The 22193-nt window shown below is 31.9% G+C and overlaps 3 protein-coding genes across 3 annotated transcripts; all 3 read left to right on the top strand.

Moving 5' to 3' along the window:
* The first annotated feature begins 3583 nt into the window (after positions 1-3583).
* Positions 3584-4911, top strand: LOC114184556 (uncharacterized). Its single transcript, XM_028071861.2, has 6 exons — positions 3584-3715; positions 3795-3949; positions 4040-4160; positions 4231-4410; positions 4511-4588; positions 4702-4911. Exons 1-6 carry the CDS (start codon positions 3584-3586, stop codon positions 4909-4911), a joined length of 876 nt encoding a protein of 291 aa, XP_027927662.2.
* A 1018-nt stretch (positions 4912-5929) lies between these two features.
* Positions 5930-13736, top strand: LOC114184554 (uncharacterized). Its single transcript, XM_028071860.2, has 8 exons — positions 5930-6010; positions 6655-6895; positions 8568-8624; positions 8696-8872; positions 9095-9533; positions 9616-10544; positions 10634-11851; positions 12065-13736. Exons 1-8 carry the CDS (start codon positions 5930-5932, stop codon positions 13723-13725), a joined length of 4803 nt encoding a protein of 1600 aa, XP_027927661.1. The 3' UTR covers positions 13726-13736.
* A 4681-nt stretch (positions 13737-18417) lies between these two features.
* LOC114184553 (receptor-like protein EIX2) lies at positions 18418-21488 on the top strand. Its single transcript, XM_028071859.2, has one exon. It carries the CDS (start codon positions 18418-18420, stop codon positions 21424-21426), a length of 3009 nt encoding a protein of 1002 aa, XP_027927660.1. The 3' UTR covers positions 21427-21488.
* The last annotated feature ends 705 nt before the right edge of the window (positions 21489-22193 follow it).

Genomic DNA, 22193 nt, shown 5'->3' on the forward strand with positions numbered 1-22193 from the left:
TGGCTTGAAAACGAGCACACACACATACAGATTGCATAATGTCAGGCCTACTAGCAGTAAGATACAACAAAGAACCTATCATGCCTCTAAACATAGTTTGATTTACCTCTATTCCTGATTCATCTTTATCTAAGTAGCAGGAGGTTCCCATAGGAGTACTTGCTTCCTTAGCAGTATCCATTCCAAATTTCTTAAGTACTTCTTTGCAGTACTTAGATTGAGAAATGAAAGTTCCATTTTCCATTTGCTTAATTTGAAGACCCAAAAAGAATGTCAACTCTCCTATCATTGACATTTCAAACTCTCCCTGCATTATGCTTGCAAAACCTTTACATAGTGAACTATCAGTAGACCCAAATATTATGTCATCTACATAAATCTGAACTAGCAAAATATGTTTATTTACTCTTTTGATAAACAGAGTTAAATCAATCTTACCTCTTTCAAAATCATTTTCTAACAAAAATGTACTTAACCGTTCATACCAAGATCTAGGTGCTTGTTTTAATCCATACAATGCTTTCTTTAATTTATAAATGTGATTAGGAAACTTATAGTCTTCAATTTTTGTCGATATTATTTTTTATATTTTTTATTTCCAGGGCTTAAATTCAGACTTACGACAATATTTTGCCAACACTCAGTTCTCACACATTGTTCTTTACGGTCCAAAGGCACGAGTTGAATGCAAGTTGTTGATTAGACGTAGATCAGTCAAGATAGGAAGTGGATGGAAACATTTTCGTGAAGTGCATGGACTGGAGGAAAAAGATTTAATTCTTTTTGAGGTTGACGGTCAACAAGCAAGCAATGATGTCAATGTTCTTCTTAATATAAATGATTATTATCATCCGCTATGAACAATCTATAAACAATATTTCTTAACAGATTTCTAATCTGTATGTTTTGTATGAAGTTTAGTTCTTTATTATTATATTATATATATGTATATGTTTTAGTCGGTTTATTTTGAACTTCTGCAAAGTTATTTACTCATACCTGCTCCATATCTTCTTCCATATACGTAAATCTGTGGCATTTAATTACTGTCAGACACAAATCATATCATGTCTCTGCTTTTAAATTTTTTTTTATATATATTTAAATATATAACTTTCCAGAACATTTTTCATACACATCCCTTATAATACTTTTTTAATATTTCATTTCAATGTCTATTCATATGACATATTGCACTGCTTCATTATGTTTCTTTATCTTCCACCTTCCACGACATTTCTTCTGCTGTAAGCATCCGTCATTTCATAAAATATTTTTTTGTACTATTGATATATATTTCTTTTTATTTTTTCACGTTATTAACTTAAATAATCCAAACGAGTGCCTTCTCCTAGAAGTTTCAAACAAAGTTCCTTCTCTTAAAAGATTGTTTGGCTTCTGCACCATACTTTTATTTGTCTTTTTGTACAGATCCAACACAGTTTCTTCATCCAGAAGACGTTTCACATACATTAACGTATTCTTACAAGCCATTAACGTTTCCAGTCATCACAGGTATGTACTTCATTTGTTTTATTTACAAATATAGTAGTCTTGCTTTACAGACGAAATGATATGACATTTGCAGTTCTGAAATTTCGTCTAAGACATTATCGTTTGGTATCACTTTTCTCTACATTTCCTCTTTCGTGAATCCATAAGAAACCAGCATGTATGCATGTATATGCAGTTTTTTGCTTAATTGTTTTTTGCTTACTCCATCACGCCAACCCTTTTTTTATTCACTTTCAAGTAATGTGCTTCATGCTTTATTTTCATCATAATGCTTTTCTCTGAATTTTCCTTTACTATGAAACCTTTCAATAAATGAATATCAATACTTTATTCCTTCTGACATCAATAGATGTTATTTGCAGGGTTGACCAATATATATTCCCATGACTTCTGTCAAAACGTTCGTACACCATGTTTGAAGAGTCCTTATTTGAATATATTCTACTTTTTGCTTTCTTCTAGCATTTCAAGAATTTCCATATCAACGTTTTGATTAATCGTTTAACTTTTTTTACTCTCCTTTGACTAATAAAAAATACAATCTGAGAAGTAAGGTATTATTTCAACCTTTTTTTGGTATTTCTTTACTTTAGTTGTATGCATAAAAATTTTGTCTTATTAGTTCCTTATTTATGTATGTAAGTATAAATATGTCTCCAATCTAATCCGGTCTTTTTTACTTTTCACTTTTCAATATTGTTCTTCTGAGTTCAACATGTCTCTCTGTGAAGTTCCAAACCAAAGCCAGAGCATAAGCGAAGTAAGCCCCCAGAAGGAAAATTGGAATATTATCGCTAGGGTCATTCGTTCATGGTTTGTTCCTGATTTCACTAAACAGAGGTGTCCTTTTTCCATGGAGTTCGTTATTCAAGACAAAGAGGTTATTATTATTGTTATTCTTTAAATTCTTCCATTACACCTACTTTCCTTTACAAATTTGTATGAATTAAATAGTGGTATGCTAAACATATTTATACTCAAATTTATAAATGTTATTCTTATCTGTTTCAGGGTTCTAAAATACATGCTTCAATTAGACGTACTCTAATTTACAAATTTCAAAATGACATTTCTGAAGGCCATGTTTATGCCATACAAAACTTCAGTGTTGCTCCGAATTCTGGAATATACAGAACAACACACCACCCTTATAAGATAAATTTCCAGTTTGGTACAAAAGTTTCTTTGGTTAATGTTAATTTGGTTCCTAATATTAAACCACAATACACACCTTTGTCTTTATTGACAACCACTGCATTTGATACTGATTATTTGGTTGGTAAGTAAATCTTTTTAGTTCCGTAACTATTAATTTTTTTATTAATAAACATTTTTTGTTAAAGTATATGATTTAACACATATACAATGCATTTTAGATATTTTGGGATTACTGGTCGGAGTGGGGACTGAAAGAGAATTGCAAGTTGATGGAAAGACAACAAAATTAAATGTCATAGCAATAGAAGCCGATGGGTATTGTATATCTATACTATATTAAATTCCTTTTTATATTTCTTTCCAAATAAAATTCCTTTTTATACATCACATTATATTGCACTTTAATTTTTAGGTTTCGAATAGAGTGTACTTTGTTTGGTATTTATGTGGATGAACTGAATGTATTTCTTTCGAGTGGAGAAGTACAAAATACTGCTGTAAGTATAGAATTTGCGAAAGTCAAAACTTTTCAAGGTAAAATTTTCTTATTACTTTTACAAAGTAGTTTGTACTACTTATTCCATGTTACTCTCACATACACTATATTTTTAAATATAGATAAGGTTCAAGTTCAAAATTGTAAGTTCTGCACCCGTATTAAGTACAATGTTAACTTCAAGGAAGCATGTGAACTTAAATCAAGGTAATTTTTATTCGAAATTTATATTTAAAAATATAGTGTATTTGATATTTCAGATATCACATACACTATATTATTCCAACTAACAATTTTTTCTTTACTTTGTAATGCAAATTATCCTTGATTGCGTGAACTTGATATTTCAGATATACATACATTCAATAATATATCTAATTTTTATGAGTATAACTATATTTCCTTTTGCACAGAATGTTTGAGAACAATGAATCTCCCTCTCAAGGATTAACGCAACTTTCTCAGACTTCAAAAAATACTGTCGAAGAGGACTTTTTAACACTTACACCTAGAACCAACATTCAAGGTCTAAAAGATTGTAAAGAGGTTAGAATATATTTTTGTATCATTGTGCAATTTTTCTTATTCACAATAATACATTCATTAATGTTTTTTATATTGAAAGGTCACCACTTTCATATTGTTTGGAACAATTAAGCATATCTTGGTTGACGATGACTGGTGGTATACTACTTGTGTGTGCAACAAAGCTGTTTATCCAGATTCCAAGATGTTCTTTTGTGAGAAGTGTAACAAGCATGTTATAAAAGTCTTTCCAAGGTTAACGAATTGTTTTTTAATATTAATGTCAATTTAAAACAACATGGTAATTACAACTTTGGTTGATGAAATTTATTTATCAATTTTCAGATATAGGATTAAGATCCGAGTTATGGACTCTTCCGATTCAACCACATTTGTCCTCTTTGATAGGGATGCAACTACCCTTTTCAAAAAAACTTGTGCTGATATGTTAGACGCTCATGATAAGGTATACTCTTCAATATGTCCACTTATATATTTAATTACACAATGTTTAATTCTTTTTTTTTTTTTTGTAGATGAATTCTTCTGGAAATTTGCCTAAGCAGTTTGATGAGTTAGTTGATAGAAGTCTGCTTTTTAAAGTGGAAAGTAGGAACGATCAGAATTTCAAACTTGAACAGTCTTTCAGAGTGAAGAAAATATGTGTTGATGATGATATCATTGACAAATTCAATGATTCTTCGTTGAAATCTGTGGTAAGATGTAATTTAAGATAATATTTTTTACATTATAATCTCTTTATAATGCAGTCATCTTTTTCTTTTCTATCATCTCATTATTTCTACCTATTTGAAGGATGTTTATGCTAGAAATGGTGAGTTTAGCAGGGAAAAAATGCGTTTAGTGAATGAGTCCACCGTTAATATTTCAGAGGTATACAACTTATATTCATGTTTTTAAAATCAATGATTTCTTTAATAATTTTAATAATGTGTTCATTTTGGTATGTCGATTTTGTTTTAATAAATTTACTTTTAATACTGTAGGATTTATTAGTCCGATTTACCAAAGAAACAATTGAGTCTGGATCCCAATCACCTGAACTAATCCAAGATAATCCAACCAACGATGATGCTAGTAGTTCACATAAGAGAGAATCTGGAAAGAAGACTGTATCACTTGAATCCATCGAAGAAGATAATGTTCCATTGAAGCTTTTAAAAAGAAATATTAAGAAGGAAAAATCAGCGATTTGAGATCCACTTTTAGTTATTCTATTTCAAGACTATTATTTTTATGACTTTCATTTTGGGGATGTAATATGTCTACGTTATTTGTTGTCTTTAAATTCCTCTGAACATCAACTTCTATGTTAAATTTCATCTTTAATTTCATCTGAACCTCAACTTCTATGTTCAATTTCATGATAACATTATGATGCGCTTTTGAGTTTAATTATTTAGAATTTAAATTATTTTATATGCTGGTGCACAAGATATTGTTGACATTTTTCAATTTTTGTCAACAAAGATTACTACCAGCTACATCAAAACTTGCTGAAATTGATTTCATTTTGTAGCATCATGTAATGGAAGTCGTAAATAACCTCTTTTTTGTGTAAAAGAATTCTTCTTTAAACTTGTGCCACTCATAAATAACATATCTATATTTTTTCTCATAACATTATTTCTAAATGTCTATTTTTCATAATATTTACTTTTCATAAATAATATAAATATGGCAAAGGAATTATCTGTTGACAGATTTTAAGTTTTGACAACAGAATTGGATGCCATATACATTTTCTACTGAATACTTTTTTTGGCTTATCTTCTGTTAATTACTAACTTTTAAACCTTCTACGATATATTTGACATTTTTTTATACAACAAGTAGGAATGAAATATTAAATTTTTACGTATAATATTATACATTACAAAAGTTAATTTTTGGAATTTTGTTATTGGTTTATATTACATATATTATATTATTATATTTGTAGCGTAATAGAATAATTTAATATATCTTTAATAACGTTATATATTTTTAATGTTTTATTCTGTTATTATCTTCTTCCAGTTTTAAAATGCAGTAATAATTACATTACTGTTGAAGAATCTATTTGGAATCGTCCCGTCTTTTCATCTGTCATTTGTCTTCTATAAATAAATATTCATCTCCATTCTACCATCAACATTAAACGGCAAGATCAGTTCAAGGATATTATACATTCTTCAAACTTTTACTGTACTATCTCTCTCAAAGTCCAACCAAATGGAAAACAACTTCAATGAAGATGATGTTATTAATAGAATGAGTAGGTACCAGTTCTCTATTATTCACCTTCAGGACGAGGTAAGTTCATTGTCAAACTTTTCCGACATATTTTCTTTTACAAGATTTCTTCTACTCTTTCTATTTCATAGAAAGATTTCTTCTTCTCTTTTACAATATCCTGTTTTTAACGTTAACTAATCCAATTTTTTCTTAAACAAATTCTGTCTTTCGAGGTTGTTGGTTTTGTTGATCGTGCATTCGCCATTCTTTATGATGACGATCTTCAGCGTCAATGGACTTTAAGAGATGAAGAAGGCAATAAACATGTGGTTGCTTATAACAAGAATTTACAAAAACCAATGCTAATTGGAGGATGGACTGAATTAAGGCACATATATGATCTTCATGATTTTCACACTATTTATTTTGGATATATTGGTGATTCTTGCTTCCACATCACTATTTTTCCCAGTAAATGCAAACCTTTGTCTATTGCACGTTTTCTTAAAAGAATTCAGGCAGATCAACCCCTTTTCAATGGACCGAAGTTGCATTTCAAAATATTTCTGAATCCAAATCAATGCAATGCTAGCCATCTGGTGAGATTAATTTCATTTTTTTTACTAAATGGATGTTTGTATCATATTTTGATTTATATTTCGAAATTATTTTTAAAATTTAATCCATATAGTAATTTCATTAATACTTTATGTATTTCTTAGGATTTGCCAGCTGATTTTGGCAATTATCTTCGTCAAGGAAGTTTTAAATACATTTATCTTTATGGACCGCGTAAAACAGTGAAGTGCAAACTACTGTTGAGAAATCATCCTAAGAAGTCTAGCAAAATTGGAAGTGGCTGGAAGGAATTTTGTACTGCTCATGGATTTCATCAAACTATTGACTTGGTGTTTGAAGTGGACCACATGAAAAGCAATCAGAATGTCAAAGTGCTAACATATTGTAATTTTTAATTTACAGTTACAATAAATAGTTTTTTTTTTTATTTCTGCCACTTATGTAGTTTTCAACCTACAAGTTCTTTTATTTTCAGCAATGCATATGTATAGTTCTACCTTCTTATCAATGAAATCTCTTTGAAGCTTCTCTGTTATGGTATCATATTCAGAAATAAAATTATTTTGTTCTATAATTCAAATGAAATATATATGATGAAATTGAAACATATATAGTTGGAGGAATAATGAAAAGTTATCATGTCTATAATCATATGTATGGATGTATGTTGCTTTAGTATGTGCATACACTGACTGTATGTTATCATTTTTATACATAATGAGGTTAAGATTGTACATAATTCCTTTGAAAAAGTTCTCTTTGTTTTACTATATATAGTACTGCATCAAAAAAACGTCTGATTGTACCTACATAAAAAGGAAATGTTTTCTTAGTTGCAAGAACAAATCAACTCTGAAATAAGTGCTATATATATGAATGATTCTGATATAGTAACACTCAGTACTGCATGCTCTTTCTGGTTTTTATGTTTGTCTTCTATTTTTATCTTTTTCTCTTCTCAAAAAACTGCTTCGTACTATAATTACATATATTTTTGTTTCCACAATTGTGATTAGAGGTACAAGCTACACAAAAAAGTTTAACAAAGACATTCACCAATATAGGAATAAAACAGTAAACACTTTTTCATCCATTGAGTCAACTTACCTTTATTTTTGCTTCTTCCATTGTAACCTTTGAAACTATTCCATAACATTTCTGTACTGTAATGGAGCATAACGATTGTAAAAATGCAAGGCTGAGAAAGAAACTGCTGCTACAACAGAGGTTGAATGCAAAAAATCCTCAACATTCATGTAAGTCATTAACATCTTACTTAATCCATTTATGTTTTCTAATTCTTCATCAATCATTTATTTATAAATGATGCATTTGTATGTTTCTATGTTTTTTTATGTTGCAGATGACAAAGAAGAGAATGCAAGAAAGAAAACTAAATTTGCAAACCATACGTCTCAAAGTAAATAAATCTCACAATTTCTTTTTATATATATATTTGTAACTGTATGTTTTGGATTTTAACTTCACAACACAGATGCATACTCAATCATCTTTGTTGTTTTACTCACAGATAAACCAACTGTATCACAAACATCATTTCACCAAAATATAGACAGGAATCCATTACAACAGTTGGATATTAGTAAGTTCTTTTCTTTCTAATCTATATCTTTAAAGAATGTTTATAACTTAATCAATGAAGTCTTTTTTTTTATTTCTTTAATAACAATGCTTCTACAATAATCCTTTTCCAGATGTTGACAACAACAACAACAACCTTCACAATATGAATTCATTATTTCACAGTCAAATTGGTCAGTTGTGAAGTTCTTCCAATACTTAACATTAACATTGTTTATGAAGAATATTAATTCCGTACCACTTTAAACTAACCTTCGTTTCAATGCAGAAACTGTGAACAAATTCTCAAGTTTTTCAAGTACTTTAGTTGAACAACAAATCACTTCACAATCTGCAACTTCTACTTTAACTTACCATAGTCCTTTCGGTATATTTGTACATTATTCTTAATTTGTTATATACATGTTGAAATGACAATTTTAGATTTTATATCAATGTTTTTGAATGACTCCAGCTTTTAACAATAACAGTCAGAGAAATTATGGACAAAATAAGAACAATTCCAGTGCAGGTAATTACATTTGGATTCATACTCACAATGCCAATGCAGGTAGGACAATTGTTTTTGGTTGTTTTTCATAGGTGGAAGATCAGATGTTGTAACTGGGTCGCATTCTGTTTCTAAGAATAAAGTTGTGAAATATCCTTTTCAAGTCATACAATCACTTCAAAACAGATTCAATCTTGATGATGAAACAACAAGACAACATAATTATTCAGACACAACAAACGATGATTCAGCAACAATAACAGATGATGGTAATTCTGATATTAAACTTATTGACTTTAATATAAATTCTTTTTAAATCATTAATTAGTTTTCATCTTACTAATATTGAAGAACATCATACAAGTACTACAACTACAAACGAATTGTATTGCAAAGGAGAGTTACAAGGTACATAATGTCCAACACAATTGTATATAACTGCAGATTAAAATATTCGCAGCTTCATTCTAATGTTTTATATTGATTTTCAGAATTCCTCAATATTGGAGAACCTTGCTTGGAATGCCAATACTGTAAAGCTCAACTTTGGTATGAAGAAAGAGCAGAAAAATGTAACACATCAAAGGGAGTTGAATTCTCATTGTGTTGTCAAAAGGGAAAAGTACAAATTCCACTATTAAAAAGACCACCTAATCTTCTTGAAGGTTTGTTAAATGGTGAAGATCAGAGAAGCAAATCATTTTTACAAAACATAAGAGTATACAATAGCATGTTTTCATTTACTTCAATTGGTGGTAAGATTGATAATTCAATGAACAATGGTTCTGCTCCTCCACAATTTATTCTGAATGGACAGAACTATCACCGTATTGGCAGTTTATTGCCAGAGCATGGATCAAAGCCAAAGTTTGCACAGCTCTACATATATGATACCGAGAATGAAATGACTAACAGAGTCAAGCATTTCAGGTCAGTCAATATATTAAATAATTTCATTATATGAAATATTTAAATAAATGTGTTGACATGCTTTCTCTTTATTATTTTTTAGTTCAAACACAAAGGAATCTGTTATAGATGAATCATTGGTTGCTGATTTGATTCAAATGATTGACAATCACAATGTTCTTGCGAAAACTTTTAGAAGAGTAAGAGATTTGTCACTGGAACATATGGAATCAGATTTCACGCTAAGACTATTTAGAGGCAGAAACAAAGACCCTAGAGTCTACAATACACCTTCATGTGATGAAATAGCTGCACTTATAGTTGGTGATTTTGGCAATATGGATGTAGGCAGAGATATAGTGGTCAAAAAATGTTCTGGTGAATTAACAAGACTGCACGAAACTCACACCGCTTTCATTCCACTGCAATATCCTCTCATGTTTCCATATGGAGAAGATGGTTATCAAGAGGATATACCAATAAGAGAATGTCATTCAAAAACAAAATCCAGGGTAAGAGTTAGAATTTCTTTGCGAGAATTTATTGCCTTTAGAATACAACAAAGAGCTGTAGAAGCAGGAAATATTGTGAATGCATGCAGATTGTTCCAACAGTTTCTGGTGGATTGCTATACAATGGTTGAAGCGCAAAGGTTGTCATTCATCAGAGCGAATCAGAAGTTAATTCGCTGTGATATTCTTAATGGATTACAAGAAGCTGTTAATAGAGGAGAGACAGATCCTTCTTTAATTGGAAGACGTATTGTCTTGCCTGCTTCTTTCACTGGTGGTACCAGATACATGTTCAACAATTGTCAAGATGCTATGGCAATTTGTAAAAAATTTGGATATCCTGATTTGTTCATTACTATAACATGCAATGTCAATTGGAGTGAAATAAAAGAATTTGTCTTAGCAAAAGGCTTATCACCTTCGGATAGACCTGATATTGTATGTAGAGTGTTCAAAATGAAGCTGGATGAAATGATGACAGATTTTAAGAAAAAGGACTTCTTTGGAAAAAGCACTGCAGGTATGTTATATATGAAGTTATATACATTCTATAATTTTCTCTTAAATTAAATTCTCACAACTATATTTACTTTTTATTTATATATGCAGGAATGTACACAGTAGAATTCCAAAAAAGAGGTCTACCTCATGCACATATACTTTTATGGTTGGATGGAGAAAGCAAGTTGAAGAATTCAATTGATATTGATAAAGTAATATCAGCTGAATTGCCAAATTCTGATTTGTACCCCAAATTGGAAAAAGTTGTCTCAAGTTACATGATTCATGGACCATGCGAACCTGCAAGACATAATTCACCTTGCATGAAGGAAGGAAGATGTTCTAAATTTTATCCAAAAAAATTCACATCTTCGACTTCAATTGACGAAGACGGATATCCATGCTATAGAAGACTTGATAATGGTAGATTTGTTGAGAAGAATGGAATTAAGCTGGACAATAGAAGTGTTGTTCCCTACAATCCACCACTTCTAATGAGGTATCAAGCACACGTCAATACAGAGTATTGCAACAAGACCAATTCAATCAAATATTTGTTCAAATATGTGAACAAAGGTCCAGACAGAGCTACTCTTAAAATAAGCAAAAACTCTGCACAGTCTGAAAAATCAACCATTATTGATGAGATCAAAAGGTATTACGACTGTAGGTATCTATCACCATGTGAAGCTGCTTGGAGAATATTTGCTTTTGACATCCATCATAGATGGCCTCCTGTTCAGAGATTGACCTTTCATCTTCTTGGCCAACAATCAGCTTTGTTTAAAGATGATGATGATATTAATGTGGTCTTCAACAGATACGAAAATGCTAACACAATGTTTCTAGCTTGGTTTGAGGCTAACAAAGTTTATGAGGAAGGAAAACAATTGACTTATTCAGAATTTCCAAGTAAATTTGTGTGGTTTGCCAAAGAAAAAGAATGGAAACCAAGGAAGAAAGGCTACAACATTGGTAGACTTACTTATATTCCTCCTGGGTCTGGAGAACTTTATTATTTGAGGATATTACTGACCATTCAAAAAGGTTGTATTGATTATGAAAGCATTAAGACAATTGATGGAAAGTATTATGAAACATACCAAGAAGCTTGCTATGTTTTGGGATTGTTGGCTGATGACAAAGAATATATTGATGCAATCAAAGAAGCAAGTGAATTTGCTTGTGGGTATCAACTTAGAAGATTATTTGTTACTTTGTTGTCCATGAATACAATTTCTAAACCAGATATAGTTTGGAATTCTACTTGGAGTATCTTATGTGATGGAATTTTGTACCAAAAAAGGAAGGAGATGAACTTACCAGGTACTTCATATTTTTTCTTTTAATTTCGTATACATATATATTTTAATTGTATTATTTACTTATTGCAGGTCTTCTCAATCTATAAACAATATTAATTTACAGATTGATAATCTGTATTTTTTGTTGTTTACTTATTTACAGATCTTCTCAAGTTTAGTTGTTTATTATTATATTATATATATGTATATGATTATTATATATCTGTATTTGCAGGTCTTCAAATTGAGACTGCTGAATTACAAAAACTATGTCTGCTGGAAATAGAGGAAATGCTAATGTCAAATGGTAGAAGTTTGAAAGATTATCCTTCATTACCTCAACTTGATCTTTCAGATGTACATACATTCAATAATAGATTTATTGTTGATGAGCTGCAATATAATAAACAAGACATGGCGAAAGAACATGACAGTTTGTTTAAAGCACTCAATGATGAACAAATTGATGTATATCAGCATATCATGACAGCAGTTCTTTCAAAGAAGGGAGGATTCTTTTTCTTATATGGCTATGGTGGTACAGGTAAGACTTTTATGTGGAAGACATTGTCGGCTGGTCTAAGAAGCAAAGGCATGATTGTTTTGAACGTAGCATCAAGTGGAATTGCTTCTTTATTACTTCCTGGTGGAAAAACAGCAGACTCTACCTTTTGCATCCCACTGTTAATTAATGAAGAATCAACTTGCAACATAGCACAAGGTAGTCTTAGGGCAAAACTTCTTATGGCTACCAGTTTGATTATCTGGGATGAAGCACCAATGATGAATAGAATGTGTTTTGAGGCATTTGATAGAACACTAAGAGATATTATGCGAAATGTTGATGATGCCAATAAAGACAAACCATTTGGTGGCAAAGCAGTTGTGTTAGGAGGTGACTTTAGACAAATTCTACCAGTTATCAAAAAAGGATCTAAGTTTGATATCATAAAATCATCAATCAACTATTCAGAGTTATGGAATTGTTGTAAAGTGCTAAAGTTATCCAAGAACATGAGATTAAGTACTACATCAAATACTGAAACAGCCAATGATATTCAAGAATTTGCTGATTGGATTTTGAAGATTGGAGACGCAAAAATGGATCTAAATGAGAATGGTGAGTGCATTGTTGAAATTCCCGAACAGATCCTGATTACAAACACAGATTTACCTTTATTGTCATTGTTTGAATTTGTCTATCCTGAATTTGTGGTTAACATGTTGAATCCTAATTATTTTGATGATGGAGCAATTTTGTGCCCAACAAATGATTCTGTAGAGCAAGTAAATGATTTCATGTTGTCCTTAATTGGTGGTGATGAGGTGACTTATTTAAGTTCAGATACACCTTGCCAATCTGATGAACAAGATGAAGTGCAATCTGAATGGTTTACATCTGAATTTTTAAATGATATCAAATGTTCAGGGATACCAAATCATAAACTGAAGTTGAAAACAGGTGTTCCAATTATGCTCTTGAGAAACATTGATCATGCAAAAGGTTTATGCAATGGCACAAGATTGCAAGTCAAACATTTAGGCAAGAATGTAATATGTGCAACTGTAATTACTGGAAAAAACATTGGTGACAGCATTTTTATACCAAGAATGGATTTAGTGCCATCTGATTCAGGGTTGCCTTTCAAATTTCAAAGAAGACAATTTCCGATATCTTTATGCTTTGCAATGACGATTAACAAAAGTCAAGGACAAACACTTTCTAGAGTCGGCCTTTATCTTCCACAACCTGTATTCACACATGGCCAACTATATGTTGCTATTTCTAGAGTCAAAACCAAAAGAGGATTGAAAATACTTATATTGGATGAAGATGGAAAGGTAACAAACACAACTAAAAACGTTGTGTACAAAGAAATTTTTGAAACTCTTTGAAAAGAAATCAATTATAGGTATGCCATTTCGAATTTTATTTTTCATTTCAAAACTGTTATAAATATATATCAATTGATTTATGTTATTTTCTGCCATGTAGGAAAATCATTGTACTGAAAAAGTTTAACAAAGAAGTCATTGTGTACAAAAGGAAGTTATGAACTTCAATACCAAAGGATACATTCTAGGTATGTAATTTATTCTTTTTTAATTCTTATATTAACAAAGTAGTGTATTAGTCATATTTTTGTTGTTGGTGCTTGACGACAATATTCAATGAAATCAAATCTTAACTTGACATACAACTTTAATTACATTCTAAATTGATCTATTCCATTGATACACGTCAACATCTTTTTAAAACATTAGATTATCATCATATAGATTATTAAATATCCAAAAACCCATTGCTATGACCACAATATTACATATAAAAAAAACCTGTGCGTTGCACGGGTAGAAGGACTAGTTATTATACAAATTAAAAAAAAAAAATTACACTTTAGGGTAAATCCTTCTTCACCTCAATGATAAAAAGATCATGCGCGGGAAATAAGATAGATTGTTAATTCATTTATTTTATTTCTCATTTATAAGGAATTCATAACTGGTTCACAATGACTTACTTGGTCATCTTATCCAAGAATTTGTTTGCCTCATGATATAAACTATGTATAAGAGAAAGTCAACATTGTAGTACTTCAATTTTCAGCGGCATTAAATAGAGTTGACTTATTTTTCAGTACTTTTTTCACCAGAAGTCATTTTCAGGATAGTTGGAAGAGATTATTTGGAGGAAAAATTCCACAGATGCATTCAATAGTTGATATCACTACTTACAACTTCTCTTCCCCACATTTCTCTATTGAATTTATTTAATGATGCTGAAACTTGAAGAACCATAGTTATTTTGAGACCCCCTTTCATTGATATATCCATTTGACAAGTATGATTAATAATAAAATATAAGATTAAGATATTAGTTTTAATAGTTGAATAAAAAATTAATATAGATATTTGTAAGATGCTAGTAAAAATTTGAAGTGTCAAATATCATTGCTCCAGCACGACCTTCATCCTGTGCCTCTCAAAACAAGGCCAAATCTTAATTACTTAACTTCGCTATCCATTTCTAAGGCCTTATTCTTTTTTTCAATTACTCGGATGATTCCCACTTTGGTATAGGTGTGTCAATCTGGTACTCGCTTTTAAAAAAGTGTCAGTTGCATCCCAACTTTTGAAAAAATGCTTCAATTAGGTCCTTTTCAGATAGAGTTGACTAACACGTTAGTCAACGTGCAATGTGTCAGTCTGTGCAACGTCACTATCAGACGCCATTGTGTTGATTTCGATTTAGTCCCTATATATGTCTTTTTTTTTCAATTTAATACCTACTTATGTGTATCTAATTCAATTTTGTCCCAATTTTTCTATATCAGAACAACACTCCTCTTGTTGTTTTGAGGAGAGCATAATTGTTGTAAGGATGGTGTATTTAGACATTGGTGACTGATTTAAGAGAGTGAAATAATAAATAACTAATCATGAAAAAGTATGCCAGAAAGATGTGAATAATTTAATGAATTAAATTATTCTAAATTATATTTAAGTTGTTTAAATTGTACAAATTATTTTAATTGTACAATAACATTCTGCTTTGAAATATATTCTCATATTGTAATAAAGTTTACAAGAAAAACTGATATTACCAACGGTCAAAATTCGTCGGTAATGGTCAAAATCCGTCGTTAAATCAACATTATCGACGAATTATTGACGGTAAAAAATTTGTCTGTAAAACCCTTGTCGGTAAAATTTTACCGACAGAATTGATAATTACTGATAAAAAAATTCGTCGGTAAATCTGTCGATAATTACTGATGGAAATTTCGTCGGTAATTACCGACCAAAAAATCTCTCGGTAATTACCAAAAAATTCGTCGGTAAATAACATGCATTGTTCATCTTCTTCCTCCTCCTTCTTTCATTTTTTTTTTTCGTTTTTTTCTTTGTCGTCGTCGTCGCCACCCTTGCCGTCGTCGTCGCCGCCACCGCGGCTATTGTTGTCGTCATCATCTTCTTCTTCTCATTCTTCTTCTTCTTCTTCTCCTTCTTTTCCTTCATTTTCTCCTTCTTCCTCTTCTTCTTCTCCTCCTTCTCGTTCTTCTTCTTCTTATTTTTCTTCTTCTCCTTCTGCTTCTTCTCTTTCTCTTTTTCCTTTTCTTTCTCCTCCTCCTGCTTCTTCTTCTCCTCCTCCTCCTTCTCCTTCTCTTTCTTCTTCTTCTTTTCTTCTTTTCTTCTTTTTCTCGTCTTCTTATAAGGTGAGTTTGGGCAAGAAAAATCCCACTCCTTTTATCGACGGATAAATTCATCGGTAAATTCGTCGATAAAAATAAATTTAAATTATCGATGAATTTTACCGACGGATTTTAAGTTACGTAAGTATCGACAAATTTTACCGATAAAAAAAATCTGTCGACAATGTAAATTTGACGAAAAATTTACCGCCTCTTTTATCGACGAATTTATTCGTCGGTAAAAATTTTTTAAAGTATCGACGGATTTTACCGATGGAATAATCCGTCGACAATACAAGTTTGGGCGAGAAATTTCCCGCTTCTTTTACCGACGAGGATAAATTCGTCGGTAAATTCCTCTGTTAAAAAATTTGAATTACCGGCGGATTTTACCGACGGATTTTTCTGTCGATAAATGAAATATGTGTTACCGACGGATTTTTCGTCGATAATTAAAATTTAAAAATCTGTCGATAAAATTTGTCGATAATTCAAATTTTCCGACTAAAACATATCTGTCGATAAAATTCTGTCGGTAATTTCAGGTTTTTTTTGTAGTAATTAATCTAAATATTTTTTGTTTAAATTAATATATTTGTGCTTAGAGAATCAAAGTAATAACTTGCAAAGACTTCAAAAAAGCATTCAATATGTCATTTTTTTAGGTGTCCTCTTTTAAGTTCTTGTCCTTCCTCAAGTGAACAGGGAACATATCTATAGATGGCATTCCAACACCTAAGTAAACAAGATGCTTTAGCCAATAGTCAAATATGGTATTTTGTGATTAATGAAAAATACGTACCTAATTACCTTAAGCCATGTGTATTTATAATAATTTCAAAGGTCATTACTTGATACATTACATGGAACTTACCCAGTACCTGGTTATGAGCCTGGAATAGGGGCCCACTTACTTGTATGAGTCTGGTCTTTGAGGCCCACTCATCTATACATGATTAACTATTTCGACTAAGGTAACTACATCTTTGTGTATACAATGTAGAGTTAAGTATTTACTGGTTTGACGACAAATGTCCAGCTATAAAAAGTGTTTGGCTGAGTCTTAAGGATCGATAGTAAGTTGTTTTTGTCGAGATAATAAGTACCTGACCTGGGCTATGTTTCTAGGACTAGGTGTGAACCTGTTCTGAAAGGGTTGGTAAGTATTCGGCCTAAAGGTTTAATCGAGACTGGGGACTAACCGGCCTTCAACAATACATCAACCTCCGGTCTTTGGCATGATTAGTGTTGAAGACTATAAAGAGTTATATGGTAGAATGAATCGTGATATTTTCTTGATGTCATTATTTATGAATTTTGCAAGTCCAAGTAGTTGGCGACCCTTGGTTATCTGCCTTTCTACTTTCTATAGGCATAGTAGCCTCCAAGCCTCGAGAAGTGTATCGGTGAAGAGGTTGTAAGAAGAAATTATTGATTTATAATTTAAAATGGAGTTCACATTGAGCTCAACCAAGTTGTGTCGAGTCCACATTAAGTTGAGAAGAGTCAATCACATGTTAAGCCAAGTTAAGTCAAACATACTTGGTTGAACTAAGTTGACCAACATCGAACCAAGTCAAGTCGGGTACACTTTGAACCCAATTCAAACCAGATCATGTTAATTCATGCTTATATAGGGTTGGCCAATGTCAGGCCTAAATCATTGGCTTGGGTCATATCCAAATTAGGTTAATTTAGCCTAGCCGGACAAATTGGGTTAGGCCTCAACCTTCCAAGTTTCAAATAGTAAAAAATTATTAAAGATCAATTTATAATTATTATAAAACATTTAAGGATTAATTTATAATTTAAAATATTTTAAGGACTCATACAATTTTGAAAAATATTTAAGAATTAAAATATTGAAAGGAAATATTTTAAGAAATATTTAAGAGTTAATTAAATTCTTGTTATGGTTCAAATCCATTTTAACCGTTTTCCTAATCCACTTTATGTGGGACTTTTTGAGGGTTAAGATTTTTTCAACCTACTCATTTGTTAAACCAATAAAAAGAGTTATTTTAAGAATGGGTTGACGGTGACCATGTACATAGGTTAGATCGACAATTCTATTAAACACACCATATATACATACTGTAGAATGATTTGGTATTTTATTAATCTAACTTAACTTCACTTATAATATATATATTTTTAAACCAAATGCTTATGATTAATATATCTAAATTATCGACATGTCTAATAACCCCAAAAATCAAACTTTCACACATGACTTTGTGCATTTTGCTACTGATACACATCAACTGACATCAAATCATCGATATTTCAGTTTCCTGTATTCAGAGTTTTATTTGATAAACCAAGTGCGTAAATATTGTATACTTCATTGCTCCTCGCCAACTCTCTTCTTTGATTCTAACACTCTTCAGCAGACATGTTTGGGTTGGCTTTCGCTATTGTTTTCCTTTTGACTGCAACATTTGCAGTGTTAACTTCATGTGGCCATGCAGCACTTGGTTGCAATGAACAAGAAAGGCAAGCTCTTCTAAGGATCAAAGGAAGCTTTAAAGATTCATCATGGTTTTCATCTTGGGAAGGAAGTAGTTGTTGCCAATGGAAAGGTGTAGACTGCAATAATCTTACAGGCCATGTTGTCAAGCTTGATCTCAGAAATCCTTGTTATCCGTTAAGTCATGAAGAAAAGTTGCAACTTAACTGTAAGTTTTACGACTACGTCCTTAAAGCTCAACAGGTTCACCCTTCTATATTGGAGCTTAAATATCTAACTTATTTAGATTTGAGTGGAAACAAATTTCATAATAGTTCAATACCAGCGTCCATTCAAACTTTGCAACATCTGCAAGCCCTTTATCTCTCTGATAGTCATTTTAGTGGTAGGATCCCGTACAATCTTGGGAACCTCACAAAATTGCTCATTCTTGATTTGAGCTTCAATGCTCTCTATGCGGATGACTTCTACTGGATTTCTCAACTTTCATCCCTCCAATACCTTTACATGAGTGATGTGTATCTTGGCAAGGCACAAAATTTGTTGCAGTCACTCGACATGCTTCCTTCTTTGATACAACTAGAATTAATCAATTGTGGACTTGATAAGTTGCACACCCATAAACATGTTAGCACCACAAATCTTTCCAGACTGGAATACCTCTATCTAACAGAAAATGGACTTCAGACTCCGTTTGTGGATGCTTTTCAAAATATGACTTCCATTGCAGTCATTGACCTTTCTCACAACAACCTGAATTCCACTCCCTTCTGGTTGGGAACCTCTGCTAACCTCGTCTGTCTATTTCTTGATAGTAATGCTCTTTATGGCTCACTTCCATCTGCTCTACAGAATCTAACTTCCCTGGTTTATCTCGGCCTTTCACAAAACAAGTTTCATTCTGTTCCGGGGTGGTTAGGAGAGTTAAAGGGTCTTCAATACCCCAGTCTTTCAGGTAATGATGTCAATCATATTGAGGGATCTCTAGCATCTCTTCTGGGAAACTGTTGTCATCTTCAACAATTAGATATGTCAAGAAACAAAGTTCAAAGTGATGCACTTGGAAACCATATACAGTCTAAATGCATTAGGCACGATTTGATGTATTTGGATTTAAGTCACAACGAATGTAATGGTCATTTGCCACCATGGTTGGGACAGCAAAAAAATCTAAGTTCATTGATTATGACTGACAGTAAATTGGTGGGATCTCTTCCTTGTGGGATAATAACAAAACTTGTCGATCTGAAGATATTGGTGCTTTCCAACAATAACTTCACGGGTTCTCTTCCTGACTGTATCGGGGAACTTGTCAGTTTAAACATTTTAGTACTTTCTTCCAATCATTTTGATGGGGTCATTCCAAGGAGTTTAGTGCAACTTGTAAGCCTAACAGATCTAGATCTTTCACAAAACTCTTTAAATGGTACCATTCCTCACAATATTGGTCAACTTCAAAATTTGTCCACCTTATATCTGTCTGAAAATAAGTTACAGGGAAACATTCCTTACAGTCTTAGTCTGCTTCTAAACCTTCGCAACTTAGACATATCCCTTAATCATTTGGAGAATTTGGTGTCTGACATAAGATGGCCCAGCCAACTTGTCTACTTAAATCTCACAAATAATCATATCAGTGGGTCACTTCCCCAAGATATTTCTGATAGTTTGCCCAATGTCACTCACTTGCTTCTTGGAAACAACCTTATAAGTGGTCTCATTCCAGATTCATTGTGCAGAATAGACTCTTTGTACAGTCTTGACCTTTCGGGAAACATGTTAGTTGGTGAAATTCCTAACTGTTGGAGTGTTACTCAAAGACCCGGTGTCATAAATTTGGCTTCCAACAAATTATCAGGTGTCATTCCGAACTCTCTGGGTAATCTACCCACGTTGGCATGGTTGCATTTGAACAATAACACCCTACATGGGGGTTCTCCATCATCTCTGAGAAATTTAAATCAACTTTTAATTTTGGATGTTGGAGATAACCATTTGTCTGGGATTATCCCTTTATGGATGGGGAATATCTTTTCCTCGATGCAGATTCTAAGGCTTCGGCAAAACAGGTTTAATGGAACAATTCCTTTACAATTGTGCCAACTTTCTGCTCTGCAAATGTTGGACCTTTCAAACAACAACTTGATGGGTCAAATTCCTCATTGCATCGAAAATCTCACAGGTATGGTCTCAACAAAAAATACTTCTTTCAACCAACCTAGTAGATATGTTGAATGGTATGAACAAGATGTCAGAGTGGTCATGAAAGGAAGAGAACTTGAGTATACAAGAAATCTAAAACTTGTGGTAAACTTGGACTTGTCAAACAACAATTTGATTGGATCTATTCCAGATGGAATAACATCACTTGGTGCATTGCTTGGCCTAAATCTATCACACAATCATTTATCAGGACATATCCCTAAAAGAATAGGAGACATGAAATCACTAGAATCTCTTGACCTCTCTCATGACCAACTTTCTGGTGCAATTTCAGAAAGCATAACTAGTTTAACTTGGTTAAACTACTTGAATTTGTCCTACAACAACTTTTCAGGACCAATTCCCAAAGGGACTCAATTATCAACCCTTGATGATCCTTTTATTTATGCTGGCAACCCATTTCTATGTGGACCTCCACTGCCGAATAAGTGTTTTTATGATCACTTCAATGGTGGTAATGAAGATGGAGAAAAAGATGACAAAGAGGATAAAGTTGAGAAATTGTGGTTTTACTCTGTCATTGCACTTGGCTATTTTATTGGGTTTTGGGCTGTGATTGGAAGCTTGTTGTTGCATAGAAGTTGGAGGCTTGTTTACTTTCAATATGTTGATGAGTCAACACAGAGGATAAATGTATCATTGGCTATACATTTAGCAAATTTTAAGGAATCATTGACAGGAATCCTGATGCTGCGTGAGACATTATGGTAGTGTTTATGCATTCGGTCTTTCTTTTATGCTCTTGGAGGATTTCATGTTTATTTTGCTTCATAACTAATTACTTGGACTTTGTAAAATAGGAATAGATGCTACTCGTAGAATTTCTTGTTTACATAATAATTGCTAAAATGCCGCATGTTATGTCCTTTTCCAATTCCCAAATAATCTGAGTGCCTGCCCTCATTTAAGAAAGGTTGATGTTTCCGGTGACTTGGGAAATATAATAATACTTTATAATAATTATTTAAATTTCAGTTTGAACATGAAGAAAATCAGAACGTGTGTTCATATTTCTGACTCTTGCGAAAAGTTTTTCCCTGTACGACCTGTTCTACATAAATTTTGTAATAATTTTTTGATTATTAAAATTTAACAACTTTCTCGTATGTTATTGGATGTGAAAGTAGTCTTTGTTACTACCGTCAACTCTTAGGAGGAGCAAGTATTAAATAAATTTAAATAGATACGTTAAATCAATTACACATATTTTATATGCTATTACGAGTACTAATGTTTATTTTGTATTTCAAATATTCAATGACGAGCACATTGACACATAATGTTAAAAACGTGAATTTTTAAGCTTATATAAATTAAAAAAAAAATCCAAGCCAATATTAATCATAAATAATAAATGGATATTTTGATTCTAATAGTGCAAATCAATGATATTTTTGTTTTGGTAAGAAATACTTATAAAGATACTCAACTAAAGCTAACTTAAAATATTACAGATCATCAAACTAATAAAGGAGGTT

Source organism: Vigna unguiculata, chromosome 5 (genome assembly GCF_037176805.1).
Source record: "Vigna unguiculata cultivar grain cowpea cultivar isolate G323 ecotype 2 chromosome 5, ASM3717680v1, whole genome shotgun sequence".
Classification (NCBI taxonomy): Eukaryota; Viridiplantae; Streptophyta; class Magnoliopsida; order Fabales; family Fabaceae; genus Vigna; species Vigna unguiculata.

What these genes read in the sequence shown, in the direction of transcription:
- LOC114184556 (XM_028071861.2), top strand. Translation starts at nt 3,584, where the DNA reads ATGTTTGAGAACAATGAATCTCCCTCTCAAGGATTAACGCAACTTTCT. An exon ending in GTTATAAAAGTCTTTCCAAG is followed by an intron (nt 3,950 to 4,039) that starts GTTAACGAATTG and finishes ATCAATTTTCAG; the next exon opens with ATATAGGATTAAGATCCGAG. An exon ending in ATTCTTCGTTGAAATCTGTG is followed by an intron (nt 4,411 to 4,510) that starts GTAAGATGTAAT and finishes ACCTATTTGAAG; the next exon opens with GATGTTTATGCTAGAAATGG.
- LOC114184553 (XM_028071859.2), top strand. Translation starts at nt 18,418, where the DNA reads ATGTTTGGGTTGGCTTTCGCTATTGTTTTCCTTTTGACTGCAACATTT.
- LOC114184554 (XM_028071860.2), top strand. Translation starts at nt 5,930, where the DNA reads ATGGAAAACAACTTCAATGAAGATGATGTTATTAATAGAATGAGTAGG. An exon ending in TAAGAACAATTCCAGTGCAG is followed by an intron (nt 8,625 to 8,695) that starts GTAATTACATTT and finishes TGTTTTTCATAG; the next exon opens with GTGGAAGATCAGATGTTGTA. An exon ending in AGCAACAATAACAGATGATG is followed by an intron (nt 8,873 to 9,094) that starts GTAATTCTGATA and finishes ATTGATTTTCAG; the next exon opens with AATTCCTCAATATTGGAGAA.